The sequence below is a fragment of the Caretta caretta genome, chromosome 11 (genome assembly GCF_965140235.1).
Source record: "Caretta caretta isolate rCarCar2 chromosome 11, rCarCar1.hap1, whole genome shotgun sequence".
In the NCBI taxonomy this organism is placed as follows: domain Eukaryota; kingdom Metazoa; phylum Chordata; order Testudines; family Cheloniidae; genus Caretta; species Caretta caretta.
In genome coordinates this window covers 53,387,475-53,412,507 of record NC_134216.1, presented here as the reverse complement: position 1 = coordinate 53,412,507, position 25,033 = coordinate 53,387,475, and the positions used below count along the sequence as shown (strand labels likewise).

Here is a 25,033-nt window from a genome sequence, read left to right as displayed (position 1 = left end):
TTATACCTTCTTTGGAAATAATGTCCCCCCAAAATTTGCAAATTGAGCCAAAATCTCTTATCTGGTTGGTAGTTTGAAATGTTCTCTTTTTATAGCAATGTTGAGGTCCCTGGGATCTAAGCATATGTGTAGCTGGCTGTTACTTTTCTCCACAACGAGGGAGCTCACCTATTCTGTTGGCTCCTCAATTTTTTGTATTACTTGCGTTGCTTCCATACTTGCAAGCTCAGCCTTGAATTTATCATGAAGTGCAAATAGCACCTTTCTACATGGATGGATAACTGGAGGGACCTGCTTGTTTATCTGGATTATATGTTCACTCTGCAAGCAATCCAACCCTTGAAACAGGTCATGATATCCCTTAAAGAGTGCCTCATAGCCAGGTTCAGTATGATCTTGTAGCGAGAGTACCCATTTCACCAGACTGAGTTTATCACATGCAGCCAGTCCTAAAACTGGTGTCACCTCTTTTGACACTACAATGAATGGGAGCCTGTTCATGGTGTTTTTATGGTTGATGTTAGCAATGCGCCTCCCCTTCACTGGTATATTTGTTCCAGAATAACCAGTTTCTTTTACTTTTGTTAGCCCCGGTTTTCGTCTTATTTTCAGTCTCATTATCTTGTTCAGACAGAATATTAACATGAGCTCCTATATCCAGTTTCAGTGGAATAATAGTATCCAGTCCCTCTCATCAGGCTTGCTAGATGCCAATGCATCTATGAAAAACTCCTCAACCAGATTGTCTTTAACTGAATACACTTGACCTTGCTGCATTTGGGATCTGCAGCATTTTGCAAAATAATTATTTTTCCTTCATTTATGAGAGAGTTTCCCAAAGATATCACACTGTTTGGGGCCAGGCTGCCATCTACACCTTCTACATGATTGTCTGTACTCAGTCTTCCCCCAGCAGTAGTTTTCATAATGAGTGGTTCCACTCTTTGATTTGACCTACTCTGGCTATATTCTTTTGTACTCAGTACATGAATAACCCCTTGTGGTGAGTCCAGCTCTTTGGCTTGTGCTTTCACAGTTTCTGCAGCCCTGCATATTTGGAGAGCTTTTTCTAAAGTTAAGTCTCTTTCACAGAGCAGTCTCTCTAACACATAGTCTTTAATGCCACAAATGATTTTATCTCTAGCCAGAGACTCTGTCAGCTCACCAAAGTCACAAGTTTTACTAAGTTTCCTTAATTCTGTGACATATTGCCCTACCATGTCATCAGTTTTTTGCATGCATGTAAAAAATGTGCGTCTCTCAAAGGTTTTGCTGCTTTTTGGCATGCAATACTTCTCAAATTTAGTCAGTATTTTACTTAACTTCATGCTTCCACCTTCCTCAAACTTAAAGTTGTTATAAATATCCAATGCTTCTTCCCCAACAACATGCAAAAAGATAGATTATTTTGTTTCATCGTTTTTCTCCTCTGTCCCTATGGCCGCTAAATACAATTCAAATCTCTGTCTGAACTTTTTTCCAGTTCTCTGCAACACTGCCTGACAATTGCAGACTGGATGGAGGTTGCAACACATCCATTTTTGGCTAGTCAAGCTACTACTGTGCTCACCAAATACATGCAAAAGCCTCTGTGCCATCCTCCCTGTGCTTCTCTGGTGCCTCCCTTTGTCTCTGTTTTCAGTTGCAAACACAGGAGTTAACTTCAAAATGACTGCAGTTTCCTTCTCATTCAGCACTTCTGTAAAGATCTTGGGGTTCATTAAACAAACCAGTGAATGAGAAAGGAATAAAACTTTAATCAAACAAACTGGAGAGCTTTGGTAATCTGCTGCACACAGCCATGCGGTGTTCCCAACCCCTCCCTCCCCCACTCACAACACAGTCCCTTACAAGGGAGCATCTCCACATCACAATCTTTCATAAACGTATCTCTATAGCTTCCAGAAGAACTTTGTTGAAATTGAACTGAATCAAACTGAGGCTGCAAAGTCTTTTCCAAACCAGGGCAATTAAACTGTGCAGAGGGTTAATCCATGAAGCCACAGTTCAATCATCTTTTAAATGTCAAAGGAAAACGAGTCTGTAGGTCTCAACTAATCAGTATTTGTCCACATCAGAAGAAATACCACACACTGAAACCTTCCGGATAGCGTCTCCTCCTCAGAGTTCCAGGACCGAAAAAACACCTGAAGACTGAAGGATATCTACCAAATTATATAGGGAAATTACCATGGAATCTGCCCATTCTATGCCTAAACACATTTCTTTTAAAAGTTGTCGGTTACTTTTAAACTGGAATCAATTCTAAAATGAGACTGCAAACTCTTTGAGATAGAAACTGTCATTCTGCTCTCCTTAAATTCTCACTTCACACCCACAACTGTGGTACGTGAGCACCTAGCAATGGTCTTTCCGTTTCTTCTGTGTTGTGCCTAGTTTATTCCTTGCCACAACAGCAGCAGCACAACATCCTACAACTGATCTGGTTTCCACTGTATATCAATATTTAAGTATCAGTTCCAGGCACAGTGAATGGTTGGTTTTGATCTGCCAAAAGCCCTGGAACCCTAGCCATGTTTAAATGACAATACATTATAGGGAGGAAAAGTTGTTTAAGATACGAAGAGTGACCTGAAGAAGAGAAAAAAGGTATTAACAATAGTTAACCTTACATTTAAACATTTATTCTTTGTGTCTACAATTCCAAAATGGACTCCATAAAACTGGTCAGAACTCCACCATTTTAACAAGTTATGACAGCGTTTTACAGTTCTCATTACAATACAATCACCGTATTTAAAAGGAATCATATATTCAGCTCTCATGACAAGCAGGCTACCAGTACAAAGCACAAAGTGACCGTGTCTACCTAATGTGTCTACAATAGAGGTGGGCAAACTACGGCCTCCTGCCAGGCCCCTCAGTTCCTGGCCTGGGAGGCTAGTCCCCAACCCTCCCCTACTATTCCCCTCCCCCGTACCCTCAGTGCGCCACCAGCGCAATGCTCTGGGCAGCCGGGCAACAGAGTTGCAGAGCCACAGCCTGACCCCGTGCTCTGGCCGGCGTGGCTGTAGCACTGCCAGCCACCGGTGCTCCAGGCAGCGCGGTAATGGGGCAGGGCGGGTTGGATAGAGGGCAGGGGAGTTCGTGGGCTGTGCTCAGGGGTGTGGATAGGGGTCGGGGCGGTCAGAGGGCAGGGAACAGAGGGTTGGATGGGGCAGTCAGGAACGGGGGGGGGGGTTGGATAGGGTGGCAGGGGGCAGCCAAGGGTGGGAGGTCCGGGGGTGGTGGATGGGGTACGAGTCCCGGGGGAGCCATCAGGGGATAGCGGGGTCGGATAGGAGGCGGGGCTGGGCCACACCTGGCTGTTTGGGGAGACACAGCCTCCCCTAACCAGCCCTCCATACAATTTTGGAAACCTGATGGGGATCTCAGGCCAAAAAGTTTGCCCGCACCTGGTCTACAATCTAGTAAAATATTTGGCATTTCCTCAGTTTGAAAAGAAACCATCTGATATGCAGCATAGACAATTTTCAGTATAATCCTCTGTGACACACTTAAAAAATTGTGTAACATGAGCGGCAAAATGTAATTTTTATATAGGAGAGGAAACAAGTAAGGCAAATATTTGGACACACATCATCTGTTCAAGGCAAAAATTTTACTTATCATTAGTTGGCACTGCATCAAAAGTTGCAATGAAAATCTTAACATTACACAATTAACATTCCACTGGCATTAGCTCATGTTCAATGCTCTTTCACCTCAGTCTACTGCTAGTAAGTGGATTTAAAGTGTTTAAATTCCAGAAATTATTGCCCTAAGTCAACAGTTGACCATTTGATTATGCCTTTTCACATTGAATATAATTTGCCAATATTTTCTTGTCAGTGTTTCAAGTTACTATTCCCTTCTGTATTTTCCATTTTAAACCATTCATAACCACCCCTATTATCCTGAAACTCATTGCCTTCTGAAAGTTGACAGGTGAGCATTTCTCTAACAAGGATAGAACTTCTGCATACATTTGAGATTGACTTGATTAGGCATTGCAGAGAGAGTGGGCTTTCAGGAAGTAGTGGGTTTTTTGTTTGTTTTAAATAAAACCTATTTGTGTAAAGCTATCTCCCAAGAACAGATGGGGCCTGAAATATAAGATTCATTATATTCTAAATAGGACCTAGTACATAGTCCTATTTTTCAGAATGCAGAGCAAGCTTGAGGAGTTATTCCCTTCTCCATGCCTCAGCTCAAAGGATTAACAGAATTAGAAGCTCTGTTGGCATGCAACTGTTCCAAAGTTTGTAAACTTAGGCCTGGTCTGCACTTAAAATTTAGCATAGCAATGGCACTCAAGGGCATAAAAACAACATAGCAATGGCACTAAGGGGCATAAAAAATCCACACTTTGAGCACCATAGCTATCCCAACCTAATCCCCAGTGTAGACACAGCTAGGTCGATGGAAGAATACTTGTGTTGACCTAGTTTCCATCGATTGGGGAGGTGGTGTTCCCACAGAGATAAAAACACCCTTCTATCCCTGTAGGCTGTGTCTACACTACAGAGTTATGCCAGCACAGCTACTGGGCTGTAGCTAGGCCACTATAGTCCCCATAGCATACACATGGCCTTAGTCAGTCAAACAGTTCGGGTCCAAGGAGGTTCCAAACTGAGAGCAGAATATTTGATTCGATTATTAGGTTAGTTTGCATGTCAAACAAACATATATGATCTTTATCACTTCAGAACAAAACAGTATACAGTACAATTTCCACGTCAAAGTTTTAAAATGTGTTCTAAAAACTAAAACCAAGATTTTCAAAACAAGGTGCCTAAAGTTTTGTTTAAGTTCATATTTAGGCACCCAGAGTGGCCTGATTTTCAAAAGCACTGCACACCCAGCAGCTCCCCTTAAGTATCAAACTGCAAATTGATCAGCTTTCTAGTACAATACCACAATAGGCTGAAATCTCATCTACCTCACTTTTGTCAAGAACTGAAGGTGGCGCGGGGAAGGCTGAGTTATTATACCTTGTTCACATGACAATATTTTATCTTGCTTTAACATTTAAACAATCAAGCTAGCTGCTGACATCTTGTTGATCATGATAAATTGTGTTCTATATAATGTCTGCTAAATGGCATTAATTCCTTATCCCAGCACATAAGAGTACGGGTGCAGGATTTAACCACATTTAATTGTGGGATGCCGAACATGGTGTGTCTTAATTGAGAAGGACTAGTCAGATCTGCACCAACTAACTTATTTCTTCATAATCACATTCAAAACACAATAAAGACAAGGCCTTAAAACCTACTGCAACTTCCACCAAGGAATTACAAAAGGTGAACGTAAACCAAAATAAAACAGGCCTCTAACTATTCATTTTCATACTTTCAAATGCTGTATTTTAGCCTTAATGTTTCAGTTATATAAAAAGAAGGAAAAAGTGTGACAACTGAAATGTTCTAGTAAGATTTTAATTCTATGTTTCACATACATACACATGAAAAGGAAAAAATCAAATCCCCAAATCTTGCCTCTGAGAGAAAATTTTAAGATTAAGGTAAAGCTGTAAACAACATCAAAGTAAAGCCTTACTATATTTATGTCTTTCCTTCTCCTCACCTCTTTTTGGCCACAGATGTGCGTCATTTTCCAAAATACAGGCTCAATGCTGCAGAGACTCATGAAAGTAAATACAGTTTACTTGAATTACGGACATGAGTGGTTATAAAAAGTTTCTTCCATTCTGAAAGCTCCCCCTGCTCTAAGTGACATTTGCTACACTCAAAACAAGGAGTACCGGTAAAACTGCTAATCTCTCCACACAACAGAACTTTAAATGTTTCCATTGTACATCAATAGTATTAAGTTAACTTATTACTGGAAAATATTTAACATTTAGGGGCCTCTGTGGTTTTATTTGTTTCACAATGTTGTAACAGAGGTTACCACTGCACAATTACCAGAAAGAAACTTCCCCCCATATAGCGTTTAAGAACCTAAATATGAAATGCAGAAATAGGCACTAAATAAAATATTTTAACTTTTCTCTTAAAATAAAAATCTACAATTAAACTTTGCATACTTTGAGCTCATAAAATCCAGAGCAGATAAAAAACATCTTCTGTGACATAAGGAAGACAGCTGGCCCCATCTGTTTCAAAGTAGAGTGGAAACCTAAAGCTTCTGCACTATACTTACATGTGAGGACTGAGTTCATAAAAGTTTCTGTTCCTGTATTCTTCAACTTTCTCTGGTGAATAAATGGGTAGCGATCTATATGGGTTTATTGATACAACCACACTGCCAATGTATGTCTGTAGGAGAAAAATAATGCAGAATACAGTGTTTTAATACTCAAAAGTGAGATTTTATTATGACCCGTCCTTTAAAAAAATCCATTTTTGCTTTTATATTTAATTCTTCAGTTCTATATGTCAGGAAAACATTCAACATTTGCTGAGGAAAAAAACAACATTTTTTACAATGAATACATTCAAAACATGCATTTATATACTAAAAGCCCCTCAAAATCTCTCTCAGTTAAGGGCTCTTAGGTACTACAGAGACAAAAATAATAAAAACAACAATACTGGCAGACTCTTTAAGCAGCTCCTTCTACATTGTACAGGCAGACTGCTCCTAGTTTAAGTGGGGATTAATTTTTGAAAGAATTATCAGGGATCTGCTGCTCTGCATAAGGGAACGATGTGTTTATATAAAATCAAAATGAACTAGTTCTATATATTTTCCTAAACAATGTTTAAATGTTACACAATTCCAACTAGTCTTCAATATTTAAACGGAAAACAAGACAATTTAGTTTAATTTTTCAGTCCAATAAGCCAAGCTCAAAGTAATTATTTAACTTTTTTTTCATTAATAGAAAGCCTTATTATTAATAAGGTGCATCGGTTAGCAAATTTCTCCATTATGTATGTGAGTGCACATAAAGTGAAGATGGCATAAAACAATGAGCACTTTGTTACATGATGTACAAAACAGAAATTACTCATTGTTCATTAATACTTTATGATGTTCTGTCCACAGAACAAACACACACTAAAGCTGCACAAACATGATTTAAAGATCAGAGTATCAAAAGGTTTCCACTAAGTGTTTCAGATCAGCTACTTACCAATATTTCCAATGTTAATACTGCTGAAATGACATAGCACATGGCAGAAGCCAGATTATCCAACAGGTTGGGTGATACCAATTCAGTTTGAAATGGAGACCGGAACTCAAACTCTGGGAGTCCAGTCCTTAGGAGCCCTTAACTTAACCATACACAAACTCCTCAAGAGCTTTAAACTCTCCTCAGGACTAAAGTCTACAGCAAAACTGTATCAGCAGAGCTACAGCCCTATGGTACTCCTATAGCTGTGAAAGAGCTTAACGTCAAACCCTTGTGCTATGTCTACGCTAGGAGCGAGGGGTGTGATTCTCCTGCTCATGTACACAAACTCGTGCTAGTTTTCATCAAGCTGCCGCAAGTATAAATAGTGACGTAGCCACGGTACCACAGGCAGTGGCAGTGTAGGCATGGCAAAGCCATGCCGAGTATATACCTACTGGTTTCAGGCAGACTGGTACCCTGCATTATTCAGCCATATATCTCCACTGCTGCTACCCTGATTTTTATACTCACAGTAGCTTGATGAAAGCTAGTATAAGTATGTGTATACAGCGTAGAGGAATCGCACCCCAGGTCATAATGTACATGTAGCCTCATAGGAGCTTCAAAGCTACAGCAACCTGCTATAAATGGGGAGGTCTGTCAAGTCAGGATTCAAATAAGTCAGAATTCTTCTGTAGTTTTTCACTTCAAGACTTAGGTATAGCTTTTATTGTACAAATTCTATGTGTAGTTGCAGTCATCCAGATAGACTTTGAGAGGAAAAGTAGGGACAGATCAGTCTTATCTCACGCTGTTTTGTTTATTACAGCACTCTTAACATAGCATGATACAATATAACTGTAGCACCTGGACAGAAGATCAAGGCTCCCATCCACGTAGTGCACAGCAGTCTGCATCTAAGTACTACTGCAAGATCACTGGATTCTGATGCACTGGTGTGGCAGACTGGAAATTTTGCAAAACATATCGCAGACTCAGCAAGAACATACTACTTCAGCATGCCCTGAAACTCAAGTTTCCGGTATCCTTCTTCACAGCCATTAAACACAATTTAAACAACAATAAAATTATATTATGGGACATAATTATCCATCAAGTGGTGGATTCCACAGCAAATTTAATCAATGCAGAATCACAGAATATACATACTCCAGGTAGTGGGTGTCACCCTTGTTATTCACCATTCAAGAACAATAAAAATAATATATATAAATATCAGTAGTATTGTCATAAAAAAAAAAAAGAGGCAAAAGATTTCAGACCAAGATTTTAAAGACTGATGAGGGATTTTGGGTGGTTCACCTTAACACTGAAATGGGCCTAATTTTAAAAAAACTGCTGATCACACACCATCCGAAAACAAGGTCCCTTTAAAGCATCACCGGTTGAAAACCGAAAAGCTGATGCAACCAAAATCAGTCACTTCTTTAATATCTTCTCCATCCATAGTACTTATATACCCCTCCGTATTGGAGTGCCTCTCAATCTTTAATGGATTTATCCTATGAGATAAGGAAGTACTATTATCTCCATTTTACAGATTGGAACTGAGGCACAGAGAAACTAAGTGACTTGCCCAGGGTCACATAGAAAGTCTATGGTGGAGCAGGGAATTGAACCTAGGTCTCCCCCATCCCAGGACAGTACCCTAATCACTAGGCCACCCTTCCTCTCTGGCCTTATATGTTGGTCTTCATGCCCAGGCTGATACTGTCCTTAACTTTACTCTTATGCGAGATTTAATCAGTGGGGTTTTTTTTTTAATCTCTACAGAGGCATCCAAAACAAGTAAATGCTTTTCCCCATATTAAAAAAACTAAATGTTTACCATCTGGCAAAAAACAAGTTCACTCTTAAGCAGAAATCTTGAATGTCATGTTTCACCACAGACCATATTTGTATAGTCATTGTAAATCCGTGATAAAGGTTGCCAGCATCTTTCGCCCCATTTAAAATGGAGTTGCACAAATGACACTGCCTACATAAACAGAAAGTTTCACTTTGTGTCTTCTAGACACTCTTGTAGTTTATCTTTGCAATGCTTGTTGCCTACAGAATGAATCAGTAGAAACCACTGTTGACAATTCATTATACAACTACAGCTGCCCTGAGATGTAATACTTCACTAATTGTGCGTAAAACTTACTATTTCTAAATAAACCCATACCTCATCTGTTTTAGAGCTGAACAGATTACTTACCAACAGAATATTTTTCCAGTCAGAAAATATCAATTCATCAAAAATCAGTCTTCTGCGGGAAGGTGTTGATTTGAACAGGCTTATCTAAACAAGACGTTACCACACAGCAAGCCAAAGCGTGAACCCTCAGTGCACTAGTTTGACGCGCAGTAACTGGATGCTGCTACAGCACCCAGAAAGTTCCAGAGCAGTAACATCCTGTGTAGATAAGCCAACTGAAATTTAGAACCAACATCCCTGGTTTACTGCCAGGTCACCCACCTTCCTCCCCAGTTCCTAGGCAGCGTACCTAGCAAGCTATTAGGGAACATGGGCACAACTGGCTGCCTGGTCTCATGGCAGTCCTCCTTGGAAGACAGGCAGCAGATCAAAAAAATTCCATTCTCCCACACCAGAATCTTTTCCCTCCGGCAAAAAAAAGTTTCACCATTTTCTTTTCTTTTTTAACCCTTTTTCCCCGATTCAGGATGTTGGGGGGGAGGAGGGGAAGGGGGCGCGGCAGAAGGGAAGACACAACATTTCCAAGTTTTTCACAGGAGGGAAAGACCGTTTTCTGGTCATCTCTAATCTGTTTGTGTTGCCTTGCAATAAAAGGCAAACAGTAATCTTCCACCGTATCTACTCTGCCCCCTGCTTACACAGAAGTTGGGAAGCCCACCAACTGGTAAGTCTATGGATCCTTGCTGAGAGTAACCAAGTAATCTACAAGAGTAACAAGCTCTGCGCATATAGTTCTATACAGACTCCGGGTGTAAGATTCTTCATTGCTGAATTATTTAAAGTTTCCTCTCATGTCTCAAAGAATTCTAGAAGATTACTAATGGCAGCAGAGCTCACTGCAAAACCATTGCCAAAAGGCAGTAAAGAGGTAGGCAGGTCTTGAAGGAATTCAGCTGGATATCCACTGTATTATCAACAAGAGTCCTCAAGAAACTGAGGAGAGAGCCCTTTAAGCTATTTCATCACCATAATAATATGCAGTTTAGCTGCTGGAGTTCCTTGAAAAGCTTTAGGATGCCAAGGTAAGGAAGGACAGGTCGAAGAAAGAAACCTTTGATTTTTTTAGTTTTGAAAATAGATATTTAAAGAACATTTATTTAGAACCAGCCTTGTATAGTTAAGCATTGCTTAAATCATGTGTTTTGGGAATGGAAGTCAGCTCTTCATTGTCACACATGTACAAAACCAGACAATATAATCCTAAAATAACCAATATTTCAAAAGGTCAAGCAACTATATACAGACAAGGACATACACATTATGCCCATTTTAAAAACTAAGCATGCCAAGAAATCATTGCTTTGGACTAAAAGTGGCTTAGATGAGCTAAAAAGTTTCCTTTTTTTTTTCCTCCTTTAAATGAATACCAGTACAGCAAGAAAGATACCTAATAGTTATTTGCCAGTGGTGGTTGATCAGATTCCACATAACCAGGATGACCACCACATAACATCTTCGTTCCCACCAGAATTCTACTATTAGCAAAAAAAAAAAAAAAAGGGGGGGGCTTAATTCCTTGAGCTTGCAATGAATGTAGTAACATTCCAGTGATGAAAACAAAGCATATTTGATGTTTCACTATAATAAGAAGGCTGGGGAAGGTGGGGCCTTGGCTAGAGCTAGTGAGAGGTCAGGGACTGCCTGAAATTACTGTGGACACCTGCAGTCAAGAGGGGCAAAAGTACTTTTCACAGAACCTTGCAGGAGATCTGTGGAGGACCCTTGCTGCTGAGGAGTGATAGAACTGCTGTGAACTCTGATACCCAGGAAACGAGTATGAATGTGCAGGCCTCCTACTAGAGCCTGTGAAAGACTGAGGATGAGACAGAGAGGAATGGGTTTGTGGTTCAAGTACTGAAGTACAAATATTGGTAAACCAAACCCCAGAAGGGGAGATTTTATATTGGAACTCTAGTCACATGATTTATCCCAGAGGCACAGAGAAGGGGAAATTGAATCATGGCCTCACACCTGCAGAGAGACAGGTTGAGGCAACCCTGCAAAAGTGGGAAATGTCAAGGAAGGAATCGGAAGCAGAGGAAGGGAACTGGAGCAGCAGGGTAAGAATTTGGGGGGTGGTCTTCAAACTGTTAACAAGAGCACTGGCGGGATAGCCAAGTTGAGATCTGCGCAGGAGGATGCATACTGCCAACAGGGGTTAAGGTTAGGGAAGAGTGGAGATGCAAAGCGCAGCCTGCCACATTGCTCTGTGGCCTCCCTTCTCCACAGCAGTAATGAAGACTTAACCTCAAGCAACTACACACGAAATAGCTACAAACCTTTATACTGTACATGGTAGCCATTTTACAAGAAAAACTGTGTATTGTTTTAGCCTATGCTAGCTTATAACATTACAAGAAAAGTGCTGCGAAACTTGATCATGTCGTGATTAGTTCTTCCACTATTTCTTAAAGCACACCAGTCGCTCCTTGGGACATTCCCCTTTGCTACAGGACATGGCATTTATGCTGGGAATTGTAAACTGTGTTCCCAGGGGATGGTATACTTGCGTGGCTTTACTATGCTGTTGTGTTTGGCTGCAGAGAACTGCAAATGAAGGATTGCTAGTGTGGACACTAACATTTCCAAGAATACAGACCAATTCTAACATTTTAACTATACAAACAAGGTCCAAGTGTACAGAATTCCTTTGATGCTTACTTCTGGGTGAATTCTGCGCCAAAACATTACAAATTCTGTGCACAATATTTTAAAATTCAGCATATTTTATTTCTCAAAATAAAACAATATAATCATACCAGTTTCAATTATTTTGGTAATTTATTTCAAAATACCTGTCAGCAACTAGGTCTGTAACAATACAGGCAACAAAAAAGATTCAGGAAATGTTATTTGACAAACAGATTCCTTACTAGGCATATTAATAAAGAACTATGAGTAATAATTCATTTAAACTACAATACAGAAACATATTTCCTGCACCTTTCAGAATCAGTGCGTAAGTTTCTGGGAGTCAGGGGTAATGAAGGATCTAAGGGAGATGGAAGTAATGGCTAAGAAGGAGCCTGGGCGTGAATTTGGAGGGTTGTGTGTGGATGGTAGACACATAGAAGAAGTTAGGATTTTAGGGGGTGGGGGTCAAGGGAGGGGGATTGTTACAGAGTTGGGAGCCTCCCCCATGGAGACCCTGGGTGACGCCTAGCCTCTCCCATTCAGTCAGGCACATCTGCCCCCATCCCCATGTCCCTGCATCCCCATTCAGCCACACCTTTGTCCCCATTTGGGCCTGCACCCTGCCAGGTCCAGCCCCTTGTGACCCTTCACCCCCACTCACATTCAGACCATAGCTCAATGCTGTCACCCACTAGCTCCTATACCCTCACTAGCCCTTCTGAACCCCAGTCCATGTGACCCCCCCCAGCAGCCCCATGTGCACCGCTCTGTCTGTCCCCCCCATATCCCTCCTTACTTGGCCCCACTGGCAGGGTGCTATGGAAAGGCAGCCGCTGCTCTGGCCCTGAAACAGCTGCCCTCTCTTCTGGTGCCACAGCACCCCCTGGTGGATGAAAGGTGTAACTGCAACGATTCCCCAGCAGAATCTATTTTCTGCGGGGGAGGAGGGAGATCTGTGGGGGACATGAATTCTGCACATGTGCAGTGGCACAGAATTCTCCCAGGAGTAGATTCTGAGCAGTTCCTGACATTCCACTAAAAACATTAATTGAAATTAAAGGGATTACTATATATCAATCAAACAAATGCCTGACCAAGACTTGCATGGAATCATTCCAGAATTAAGTCACTGATACCACTTTTGACATAATCACAATGAAATGCCAGATCATCATAGCACAATTCTTTTATGGCTGTCTGCAATTCTGTAGTAAAACATCTCTTCCCTTTATCCCCCAGTTGCATGGAAGATGGCACAGGATAACAGCAGCTCTGGTCCATTCAGTGTGGCCAACTCAACTTACCAGATATCAGGAACTGTGATTTGCCTTGGTGACAAGAATTAAGGTCATATTGACGTAGCCAACAGAAGGAAAAAAGGCAGCAGCTTTACCTGGTTTGTCAACTTTTGACACAAGCACAGGATGTTGTGGAGTTGGATGGAAATGGAAAATTTGGGTTTGTAGATGAGATGTTGGCTCTAAAAAAACCCCGAGAATTGGAGGAGGCAGTCCTTGTTTCACTATGCACCTGAAGAAATATAGGACGTTGGACATTCTACCAAAATGCTCTGACTAAAGTCACTAATCTGCTGACAGTACTGAAGCCCAAAGCAAAATACAGAACACATTGTCACTGGCTAACTAAATACTGGATGAAAGTATACCTGCCTGGTTTTAAGAACACTATCATTCATGTTTAAGACAGCTGGCCATGACACGCATAAAACCTGACCTTGAAGGTAGACTGTACAAGTAAGCTGTGTAGAAGAGCACCAAGAAAGATCCAAACAGACCTTAGGGAAAGACAGTCAACTTAGACAAAGGAATGGAATTGTTAGGCAAAAAGCATCAGAAATTTAAGCAGGATTATCTCCTACTCAAAATATCACAGTCCAAAGGGCAGTGTAAAAACAAAATCAAATATGCACCACAGCCCCCTAACTACAACCATGAGGGATGATTTAAATACCTAGATAAACAGGAATCACCCAAGCAATACAAAATGCAGAGGGGTGTAGAGGTGCATAGACACATACTGAAAGGGGTGGGGGGAGTTACAGCATGCCCTATCTTTGGTAAATTACTGAAAACTAGTCATTTAGGGTTCAACCCTGTGAGCTAGGCATCCTCACCTCCTATTACTGAAGCCTAGGAGAGTTATGGATGATCTGCACCTAGCGAGACTGGAACCTTATTCATTTTGCCACCTGTTGTAGATCCAAGCACTGGAGTGAGAGCAAAGTGTTGTCCTTAGACAAGGTACATATTGGGCAAGAAGAAACAAGCTCTGATTTCACACATTTTCTCAAGAGCACAAAACTCTCTCTCTGCTGTAACATTTCTACTAACCTCAGGACCGTCCTGACAGATTCGAATGCCAGTATTGACAAAATAGATCAAGTGCATTATCTGGATTGGCTTCAACAATACACAGCTGAAGATATTTTTAAATTATATATTTTATACGTATGAATATAGATTCTATGCACAGTACTCACAATTAAAAATTAAGCATGCAGTGCAAGTGGCAAGGCAGTCAAGCCAAAGAAAAGTCAAGCAATGCAAAAGAAAATACCATCTAAACACATCTGAAAATAAAAGTTTGATAACTTTTTTAAAAATAAAGATTTGTTTTCATAAACAGTAAATGTAGATTCGATAAGTGTCTGTTCCAAGAAACTTCTTCACTCAATATGAACAAGCAACAATGGATGGAAAACTTTAAATGGAAACATTAAAAGTGTGTTTTAGCCGGAATGTTTGTCATTATTTAGGTAGAAATAGAACATAAAAATACTCATCATTGTACTGGAACTTAGGTTAATTATATGGAATTACTTTAAAAGTTCTACATGGTGAGAACCATGTGTTTACTTATTTTTAAAGTGTTTAGCAAATTTTTGGGTGCTTAAAAATTACTCAGTTAACACTTTATGGCATTTATGAAATGGAAAAAAAAGGGAGAACAGACAGCCTGGACTCCAGTGGTTGTGCCTTCGCCATATCCTTTTAAGTTCCCTCCACCATTTCCACAACAATCTCCAGGCAACCATCTTATTTACAGCACCAACAGTGCTTTTTTGTCCTCTGCCCAGGATCTATGGGGAACAGAGATGTCCCCTCCCTTGAGGCCTCCATGTAACTGAGCTCAACTAGCCCTGGTCCCCTCTCTTTTCTCTCCCCACGGGACTTCCTTCCTGCCTCCTTATTAGCCTTGGGCTAATTGGCTCCTTAACCCAGCCAGCCAGATTGTCTAATTACCTCCATCAGCTTTCTGAAGGGAAACTAACTAACATCTGCGTGTTCAAAGTGCACGCTCACCTGGGTAAGCATGGTGGATACTCTGTATCTGAATTCTATAGCCCAGAGTCTGGTCTAAGACTGGGCAAACTACATGCTTCCACCTCAGAAGAGGTCAAGGCAGGAGGCCTGACACTTAAGGGGGTACATTCAGAGACCATGAAGGGGACAGAGGCGCAGCCGGCCCTGCAACTGTGACATATTGCTCCATCTGGGTAAGCTGTATAAAGCCACCAGCAACCTTTGAGACTTATCAGGGGCTCATATTCCCTACAAGTGCCTTGAATCCCCTTTGAGCCTTAGGAAATTCAACAGCCCCCTTGGGATGCCCTTAGATGCTTTTTTTAAAAAAGGCTCTCTTTTCTCTTGACAAGCCTCTCTAGTGTTCATGTTACACTTTAAGGTCTATCTCTGCCAAAAAGGGAGCCAAAGATTTCTTTTTTCTAAATGAAAGCTAACGTCTCCAGCAGTCATTTGACACACTATACTAAATGCACATTTTCTAACATTACTAAAGTGGTAATCATTTTTACAGTTTCACATTAAACTAAATTTTGATCCTGAACACCAACTAGTTTGCAGATTTTTTCCTACAAAGTGGGGACAAAAGTTAGAAGAATTTTGGAACTTGTATGTTTAACTGATCTATTTTTACAGGTACCTAAGTCAGAGCTATTAAGAGACAAGGCTTGTGATATTAGCTCGTGTCTTATATCTCTTCAAATTTTATAGAGGACTTCTACTTCTACCCAAATAAAACTTGCCAGTTCTGAGGTAGTTATGACTATGTGTCAATTACAGAGTGCGAACCAAAACCAGGCTTAAAAATGGAACCTCAAGAGCCACTGCCGTTGTTCCATAATGCAATTAATTGTTCCCATTAAGAAAACAATAACAGGAGCCAATAATCAAACAGCTCTGTTCTTTATAGCGGCAATAGATAGTTGAGCTCTGACTCAGAGGTTGAATGAGGACTCAGGGAGAGAAGACAGATCCACCAAGAACATTTGGTTCAATCTTCCCTATGTCTTCATTACATCAGGAATGAGTACTGAGACACAGTCTTGCTGTGCTAGACAGCAACGTGGGGAAAGTCCTGAACATTTCAAGATGGCTAGGTCAGAGGTAGAAGTACAGCTGAGTGGAAAAGTAAAACTTTACTGAACAAACAAGCTATATATTACAAGGCAAAAAATAAGGAAAAACAGGAAGCACCCTCAGGTTATGAAATAACCATACAAGCCAGGAGCATATGACTACTTATTCAATTTAGGTTATGACTATGACCTCACAAAAGAAGTCCCCTCAAGTTATTATACTGAAACATCAAATATGCAAGCTTCAAAAAAAAGTAAAACTTCAACATGTGTTCAGCACTATACAAGTTAATTCCTGATCAGAGTTGCTCACACATGTCATGCACAAACAATCCAAAGCAAACACTAAATGCACTGGGAAACCCAGAGGGAGATTTTATTTTAGAGTTTTAAAAAAAATGATGAAGTGAGAGGGGAACATTAAAGCTGACTTCAGTTAGCCTTTGAACCCAAGGAAATGGGCTTTCAAACTGCTAAAATATACACTGTTTATAAGTTAGAAAATCTTGTGGCCCTGTTTCATTTCTACCTTCCCTCCTTTCCCCTTCTTACAGGTGAGCAAACCTCTTTGCTGCTGAACTGTAATAATATATTATAGGTTTCAGAGTGGTAGCCGTGATAGTCTGTAGCAGCAAAAAGAACAAGGAGTACTTGTGGCACCTTAGACACTAACAAATTTATTTGAGCATAAGCTTTCGTGGGCTAAAGCCCACTTCATCAGATGCATGCAGTGGAAAGTACAGTAGGAACACACACACACACACACACACACCCCGAACATGGGAAAAAATGGGGGTTGCCATACCAACTCTAACAAGACTAATCAATTAAGGTAGGCTATTACCAGCAGGATTAAAAACAAAACTTTTGTAGTGATAATCAGGATGGCCAATTTCAAACAGTTGACAAGAAGGTGCGAGTAACAGTAGGGGGAAAATTAGCATGGGGAAATAGCTTTTAGTTTGTGTAATGACTCATCCACTCCTAGTAATATATTAGTTCCTGCTCTTTGCTGTAATATATTAGTTTATATTGCAGTTCAAATCTGAATTTGGGGAGAGGACGAGGATTTTGCCAATAAGCAAATGGAAACAGGGCAATGAAAAAAACAAAGAAAATCTATATATTACATGATGAGGAGAAAAGCTTCTTTTACCTGAAATAGAGGGTGGGAAGAAGGGGAGGTAACAGGACTGAAGGAGGATGGAGGGAAGAGAGGACTTCGGTTCAGGGTTCAATATTTTATTTGCACCTCTCCTAAGAAATCTGATGGCCCCACTTTGTTTGATTTTTTTATTTTTTTTAGTGCCATCAAACGTTTAAAAAAATTAATCACACTGTTAAACAACAGAATACCATTTATTTGAATACCTTAATTAATTTTAAATATTTTTGGATATTTTCTACATTTTCAAATATACTGATTTCAATTACAACATATAACACAAAGCGTACAGTGCTCACTTTATATTAATTTTTAATACAAATATTTGTGCTATAAAAACAAAATAGTATTTTTCAATTCACCTCATACCAGTACTGTAATACAATCTCTTCATCATGAAATCTGAACTTACAAATGTAGAATTATGCACAAAAAAAAAACTGAATTCAAAAATAAAATGTAAAACTTTAGAGCCTACAAGTCTACTCTGTCCTACTTCTTGTTCAGTCACTCAGACAAACAAGTTTGTTTACATTTGCAGGAGATAATGCTGCCCGCTTCTTGTTTACGTCACCTGAAAGTGAGAAAAGGTGTTCACATGCACTGTTGTAGCAGGCGTTGCAATATATTTACATGCCAGATGCATTAAAGAGACATGTCCCTTCATGCTTCAACTACCATTCCAAAGGACATGCATCCATGCTAATGAGGGGTTCTGCTTGATAACGATCAAAAGCAAAGCAGACCCGTGCATGTTCACTTTCCTCATTTGAGTCAGATGCCACCAGCAGAAGGTTGATTTTCTTTTTAGTGGTTCGGGTTCTGTAGTTTCCACATCAGAGTGTTCCTCTTTTAAGACTTCTGAAAGCATGCTCCACACCTCATCCCTCTCAGATTTTGGAAGGCACTTCAGATTCTTAAACCTTGGGATGAGTGCTGTAGCTATCTTTAGAAATCTTACATTAGTATCTTCTTTGCATTTTGTCAAATCTGCCGTGAAAGTGTTCTTAAAATGAACAACATGTGCTGGGTCATCGTCCATGACTGCTATAACATGAAATATACGGCAGAATGCGGGCAAAACAGAGCAGTAGACATACTATTCTCCCCCAAGGAGTTCTGTCAATTTAATTAATCCTTTTTTTTTTTTTTAAACGAGCGTCATGAGCATGGAAGCATGTCCTCTGGAATGGTGGCAAAAGCATGAAGGGGCATACGAATGTTTAGTATATCTGGTACATAAATACCTTGCAATGATGGCTACAAAAGTGCCATGTGAATGCCTCTACTCACTTTCAGGTGACATTGTAAATAGGAAGCCGGCAGCATTATCTCCTGTAAATTTAAACAAACTTGCTTGTCTTAGCGATTGGCTGAACAACAAGTAGGACTGAGTGGACTTGTAGGCTCTAAAGTTTTACATTGATTTGTTTTTGAGTACAGTTACGTAATTAAAAAAAATCTACATTTGTAAGTTTCAGAATAAAGAGACTGCATTATGGTATTGTATTGAAAAATACTATTTCTTTTCTTTATCATTTTCACAGTGCAAATATTTGTAATAAAAATAATATAAAGTGAGCACTGTACACTTTGTATTCTGTGCTGTAATTTGAAAATGTAGAAAAATATCCAAAAATATTTAATACATTTCAACTGGCATTCTATTGTTTAACAGTGCGATTAAAACTGCTATTAATCACGATTTTTTTTTATTTTTTTTTTAGTTAATTGCGTGAGTTAACTGTGATTACTTGATAGCCATGGGCTTTTTTTTTTTTTTTGGTTAAGGTCCAGAAGGAGGTAAGAAGGCAGACGAGTTAAAACTCGCTGGGTGAAGTTAAAAGGGGAGGGAGAACAAAACAAATCAGGGGTGATATCACGGAATGAATCTACTGTAGACCACCAAATCAGGTGGAGGAAGATTTTAGAACAAATAGCCAAAACACAGCACAGGGTAGTAATGGGGGATTAACTACCAAGACAGCTGTTGGAAAAGCAAACTGACAAAACGTCCAATAACATCTTGTTTCAGAAAGTGGAGGAAGTAACCTAAAAGGGAGGAATTGGTTGCAAATCTAAAGGTTGAACTCAATTCGATGGAAGTGATTATGTAACGATAGATTTCATGATTTTAAAGAAAGGAAGGAGTGAGAGGAGCAGAATAAGGACATGGGACTTCAAAAAAGTAGAATTTAACAACCACAGAGAACTGATAAGTAAGGGACCAAGGGAAGAAAACCTGAGGGGAAAAGGCATTCAGGAGAGCTGGCTGCTTCTTAAAAAGACAGTATTAAAGGCATAACAGCAACCATCTCGATGCAAAGGAAAGACAGAAAGAACAGTAAGAGGCCAATATGGCTCCATCAGGAGTTCTTTAATGACCTGAAAATCAAAAAGGAATCCTACAAAAATTGGAAACAATCACAAATTGCTAAGGATGAGTACAAAAGAATAGCACAAACATATAGGGCCAAAATCAGAACGGCTAAGGCACAAAATGAGATACACCTAGCAAGGCACATAAAAGATAAAAAGAGGTTTTTTTAAAACATTAGGAGCATGAAAGAAATTGTAGATCCACTACTTAGCAGCAAAGGAAAGCTAATATCAAGAAGGCTGAGGTGCTTAATGCCTATTTTCCCTCAGTCTTCACTAAAAATGCTAACGGTGAACGGATACTCAACACAATTAATATTAACAACAAATAGGAAGGAACAAAAGCCAAAATAGAGTAAGAACAGTTAATGTATTCACATCAGCAGGGCCTGATGAAATTCATCCTAGGACACGCAAGGACCTTGCTGAGGCAATCTCTCAGTCATTAGTGATTATCTTCAAGAACTCATGGAGGACTGGCTGGGTCCCAGAGGACTGAAGGGCAAACACAGTACCTACTTTTAAAAAGTGGAACAAAGGGACCTGGAATCGAAGTTAGGCTGACACCTGGAAAAGTGCTGGAACAAACAAAACAAACAAACAAACAATTTGTAAGTAGAGAGGATACTAGGGTAAATAATGAACAGACAGCATGGATTTGTCAAGAACAAATTGTGCAAAAACCAACCTAATTTCCTTCTTTGACAGGATTACTGATCTAGTGGATTGGAAGGGGGTGGGGGGGCCTACAGATATGATACCTTGATTTTAATAAGGCTTTTCAGGTCACACAGCCCCACATGACATTCTTGCAGGCAAACTAGGGAAATGTGGTCCAGATGAAATTACTATAAAGTGGACACATAGCTGGTTGAAAGACCATACTCAAAGAATAGTTAACAAGAGTTTGCTATCAAACTGTGAAGATGTCTCTAGTGGGGTTACCCAGGGGTCCATCCTGCGCCCAGTACTATTCAATAAGTTCATTAATGGCTTGAATAATGGAGAGGAGAGTGTGGTTGTAAAGTTTGCAGAGGACACCAAGCTGGGAGGGGTTGCAAGAACTCTGGAGGACAGGACTAGAATTCACAATAACCCTGATAAACTGGGGAATTGGTCTAAAATCTACAAAATGAAATTCAATAAAGACAAGTCCAAAGTACTATACTTTGGAAGGAAAAAATCAAACGCATAGCTATAAAATAGGGAATAACTGGCTAGGCAGTCATACTGCAGAAAAGTATCTGGGAGTTACAGTGAATCACAAATGGAATACGAGTCAACAATGTGTTGCAGCTGTGAAAAACACTAATATTCTGGGGTGTATTAACCCCAAAAAGTCCTATCTAAGATATGGAAAATAATTGCCCTGCTCTATTAGCACTGGTGAGGCCTCAGCTGGAGTACTGTGTCCTGTTCTAGGCACCACGCTAAAGAAAAGATATGGAAAAATTGGAGACAGTCCAGAAAAATGCAAGAAAAATAATAAAAGGCTTAGAAAACAACCTGTGGGGAAAGATTAAAATAACTGGGCATGTTTAGTCTTGAAACAAGAAGGCTGAGGAAGGACTTGATAAACAGTCTTCAAATATATTAAGGGCTGTTATAAAGAGGGTGGCGATCAATTGTTCTCCATGTCCACTGAAGGCACAACAAGACGTAACCCGTTTAATCTGCAGCAAGGGAGATTTAGGTTAGATATTAGGAAAAACTTTCCAAGTATAAGTTGGGTGACCAGATAGCAACTGTGAAAAAAAGGGGGGGGGGGGAGAGGAGGGAAGAGAAGAGAAGAGTCGCCCATATAAGAAAAAGTTCCAAAAAACTGGATTGTCCCTATAAAAACGGGACATCTGGTCACCCTAAGTAAAAGGATAGCTAATTTCTGGACTAGGCTGCCAAGAGAGGCTGTGGAATCCCCATCAGAGGTTTTTAATAAAAGATTAGATGAACATCTGTCAGGATTGGTCTAGGTTTACTTGATCCTGCCTCAGCACAGGAGGCTGAACTAAATGACCTCTGGAGGTCCCTTCCAGCCCTATAGTTCTAGGATGATATTGTTTCTTCCTCTGCCATGAAAAGTTTAAAGGCTACTTCTACTGAAGGAAGTGAAGCTAAATCATCATCTTTGTTGCTGATTAATTCCAATTACAGGAACAAATCAGTGCAGATTCAAGTAGCCAAAGTAGAAAGGTCTGTATATTCACAATATGGTTAGAGAATAACCGTTTAGTGTTTATACAAGTGCCTATAGTCTGACTGGCTAGTAAAAGACATCATCTAATTGCACGTAGTTCATTATGGTGTTATATGAATATTAAGAAACAGACATGAAATAATTATGCAAGTCAGACAAAAATAAGAGTGTACTGAATTGCAAAACTACAAAAAACTGTACAGTTATGCATCAAACTGTATAGCATTCACTGCACTCTGACTGATAAACCCCATTTCAGTGTACCATATATCAGCAATAATCAGATCAACAGGTCACAGTAGTCCGCTTGTACCATGTGTATTTTGCACCAAAATATATTAAGGAAAGTTTTGAAGTTACAGTAAAAAGGGGTTCATTCTTGTATTAAGATGCTCCTCCTAAATGTACGCCATTTCTACTCATTCAAGGAGGAAAAGAATAGTGTTCAAACTACACAAGCAGACAAAATACAAGTAGTAGGGGTTGAAGTGATTTTGACTCCTCAGCAGATCTGTGAATGAGTAGACAGGGTAGAGGGACACAGGGAAGCCTTGATCAAAGCAGCATGCAATAAATGTGGCTCCAGATTTAGCACTTGGCCCCAAATGCCACTTAAATGATGCACCTGGATGACAGACTTTGAAAGACTGGAGTACTCAGAGTTGAATCCTTTCCTGTTAGGAAAAGTAGGCCAAGATCAGGCCCTGCTGATAAAACTCCCACAAGCACAAATACACCAGGCCCCCTTGTCAATCATTTCCCACTTCCCCTTAACATTTCTGGATTTTAAACACGAGAAAAAGCCCACCCTGTCCAGGAATGAGGTTCAGTTTCGTATGCAAACACATACTCAACCAAGTCTTTGTTATCCAGTGAACCGCTAATGGCATATACCATTTGTAGTCATGCCAGAATATAAGAGGAAGTTACTGTTAGAGTTGGATGAACAATTCACAATAATGTATTTAGGGAATGAAGCTGCCTCCCCCACAAATTACCCACAGACAGATTGTGACTTTTATGAATTAGTTCACTGTTTGAAGGTGTTCAATAAATGTTGTGTGAACAAACTTTAGTCTGAGTTGTTCACAAACTTGACTGGAACCTCCAAGTACTCAGTATTAGTGATCAGATATTCAAGCTATGTGACTGGCCAACTAAATTACATCTTCTGTTTACTGATTGGCTAGCCTAACCTTTAAATTTTTGCCCCTTAAAACAAAGGTTAGTTTCATCATGAAATTCATTTGGTTAAAAGAATCTCAAGTTTGGAGTTTGCTTTCTGTAAACATCTGTACCGGCAGAACGCTGCTCAGATGTTTGAAAAAATGTGAATAAAAAGGGATGTAAACTTATTGGATGCAAAATTTTCTTTAAAAGTTGCCAAAAATATTTACCAACAATTAGAGCTTTTAAGTGAGAAAAGAAATGCAGAATCATACCTCACACCAGCCATTTCCAGGCACAATTAAACTGAGTTTCTCATTTTCAATCAACACATGCACTTTACCCAGTGAGCCCCAGAACCACTCAACACAAGATTACTGCAAAATCCTAGAGTAATTATTAGAACATTTGGCCTAACTCCAATTAAACTAGCCTTTATGCTTATTTTTATAGGCACAGTCTCCAGCTTTGCACTCTGGAATGCAACCCAACACCCGACTCCATTAAACTTTGTAAAAAAAAGGAAAAAAAAAACTTATGAAAATGTACAACATGTAACCAATTCAGTAGCCAGTGCTCTATTATGAGCACTCTTCTTTCCTCCTGTGAGCCCAAGAACATGCTGTTTTTGAAACACTGAATTGTCTCCTATTTTTTTCTCTAACAACTTAGATACCAAAATACAAATTTTCATTTCTATGCTTAAAGAGGGACTCACTTGTATGCAAACACTGAATATGTGAATTTGCCAAGATGTGTTTTAAAAGAAGAAAGAAAAACGGGGATACAGTCATTTCTCCCTTCCCAACTCCTGAATTTTTGTAACAATCCTGTACATTTACACTTCCTACTTTGGAAGTAAACATTCTACATGCACTCAGACCTAAATCCTGACTCAGACCAGAGGCACATAACCATGGAAGTTCCAACTTATTGAAGGCGACACAGTGCCTACAAAGGGGATGGTATACACCCAATGTCCTGCAGAGTTGAGCTCTTAGCAGATACCATTTGTAGTAGTGATGAGATGGAATTTCAGAGACCTGGAAGGAGACAGCCATTGGATCGGCAACAACTCACATCCACCAACCAAACATCTGAGGGGAAAGGGCTTTGAAGGGGAGAAGAGTATTCTATTTCTCCCTCCCACCCCAGAAAGAACCCTGTAAAAATTCTATTTACTTTGTCCTTTAGCACTGGATTGGTTAATTACGAGCTTTAAATTATGAGCTTACCTAAAAAGACCAGCTAACGCGTCTATGTAGCAGACTCTGCTCCCTGCAAAAATTAACTTTAAAAAATAAACACATAGTCCATGTTAGAGAGTCTATTCTCCACAGGCCAATCCCTTTGAGAGTTATAACAGGATTTTTTAACAGGGTTGTAAAACTGTAACAAATAGGACGTTCAGACACAAACCATATATGTTACTTTACTAAAAACTGTTTAAAAACTGATGTTGACAAAGCCTTAGTTAACTGCTGTGTAGGCATAAAAGACAGTAGAATGGACAATGCTGTTTGGTTGGTTTTGTAACCCCTACAGTTGAACACTGAAATGAGGGAGGAACTTGAATCTACAAATTAATCAGGAAAGAAGACATCCATTCCTATTGCCCTGTGAATGGACCCTGCAGGGCCAGGTTCATGCAACAGGCATGAACTGAAGTCTGCAGGCTTTGTTCAACTCTAAGAGTAGCTCTTCAGGAGTCTCATTTTGCTCACCATGATAGCATGCAAAACGTGAGGTCCTATATGTTAAAACATACATTACTTCCAGCTGTA

At 39.8% G+C, this 25,033-nt stretch overlaps 1 protein-coding gene across 4 annotated transcripts in view; it reads right to left on the bottom strand.

The window, feature by feature from the left end:
* MYO1B (myosin IB) overlaps positions 1–25,033 on the bottom strand; it is a 185,630-nt gene that overhangs the window by 123,809 nt on the left and 36,788 nt on the right. For all 4 annotated transcript variants that reach the window (XM_048869686.2, XM_048869682.2, XM_048869684.2 and 1 more), the window contains exon 3: positions 6,172–6,287. In XM_048869686.2, coding sequence (XP_048725643.1) covers positions 6,172–6,287 — 116 coding nt within the window. The remainder of the gene's footprint in view (positions 1–6,171; positions 6,288–25,033) is intronic.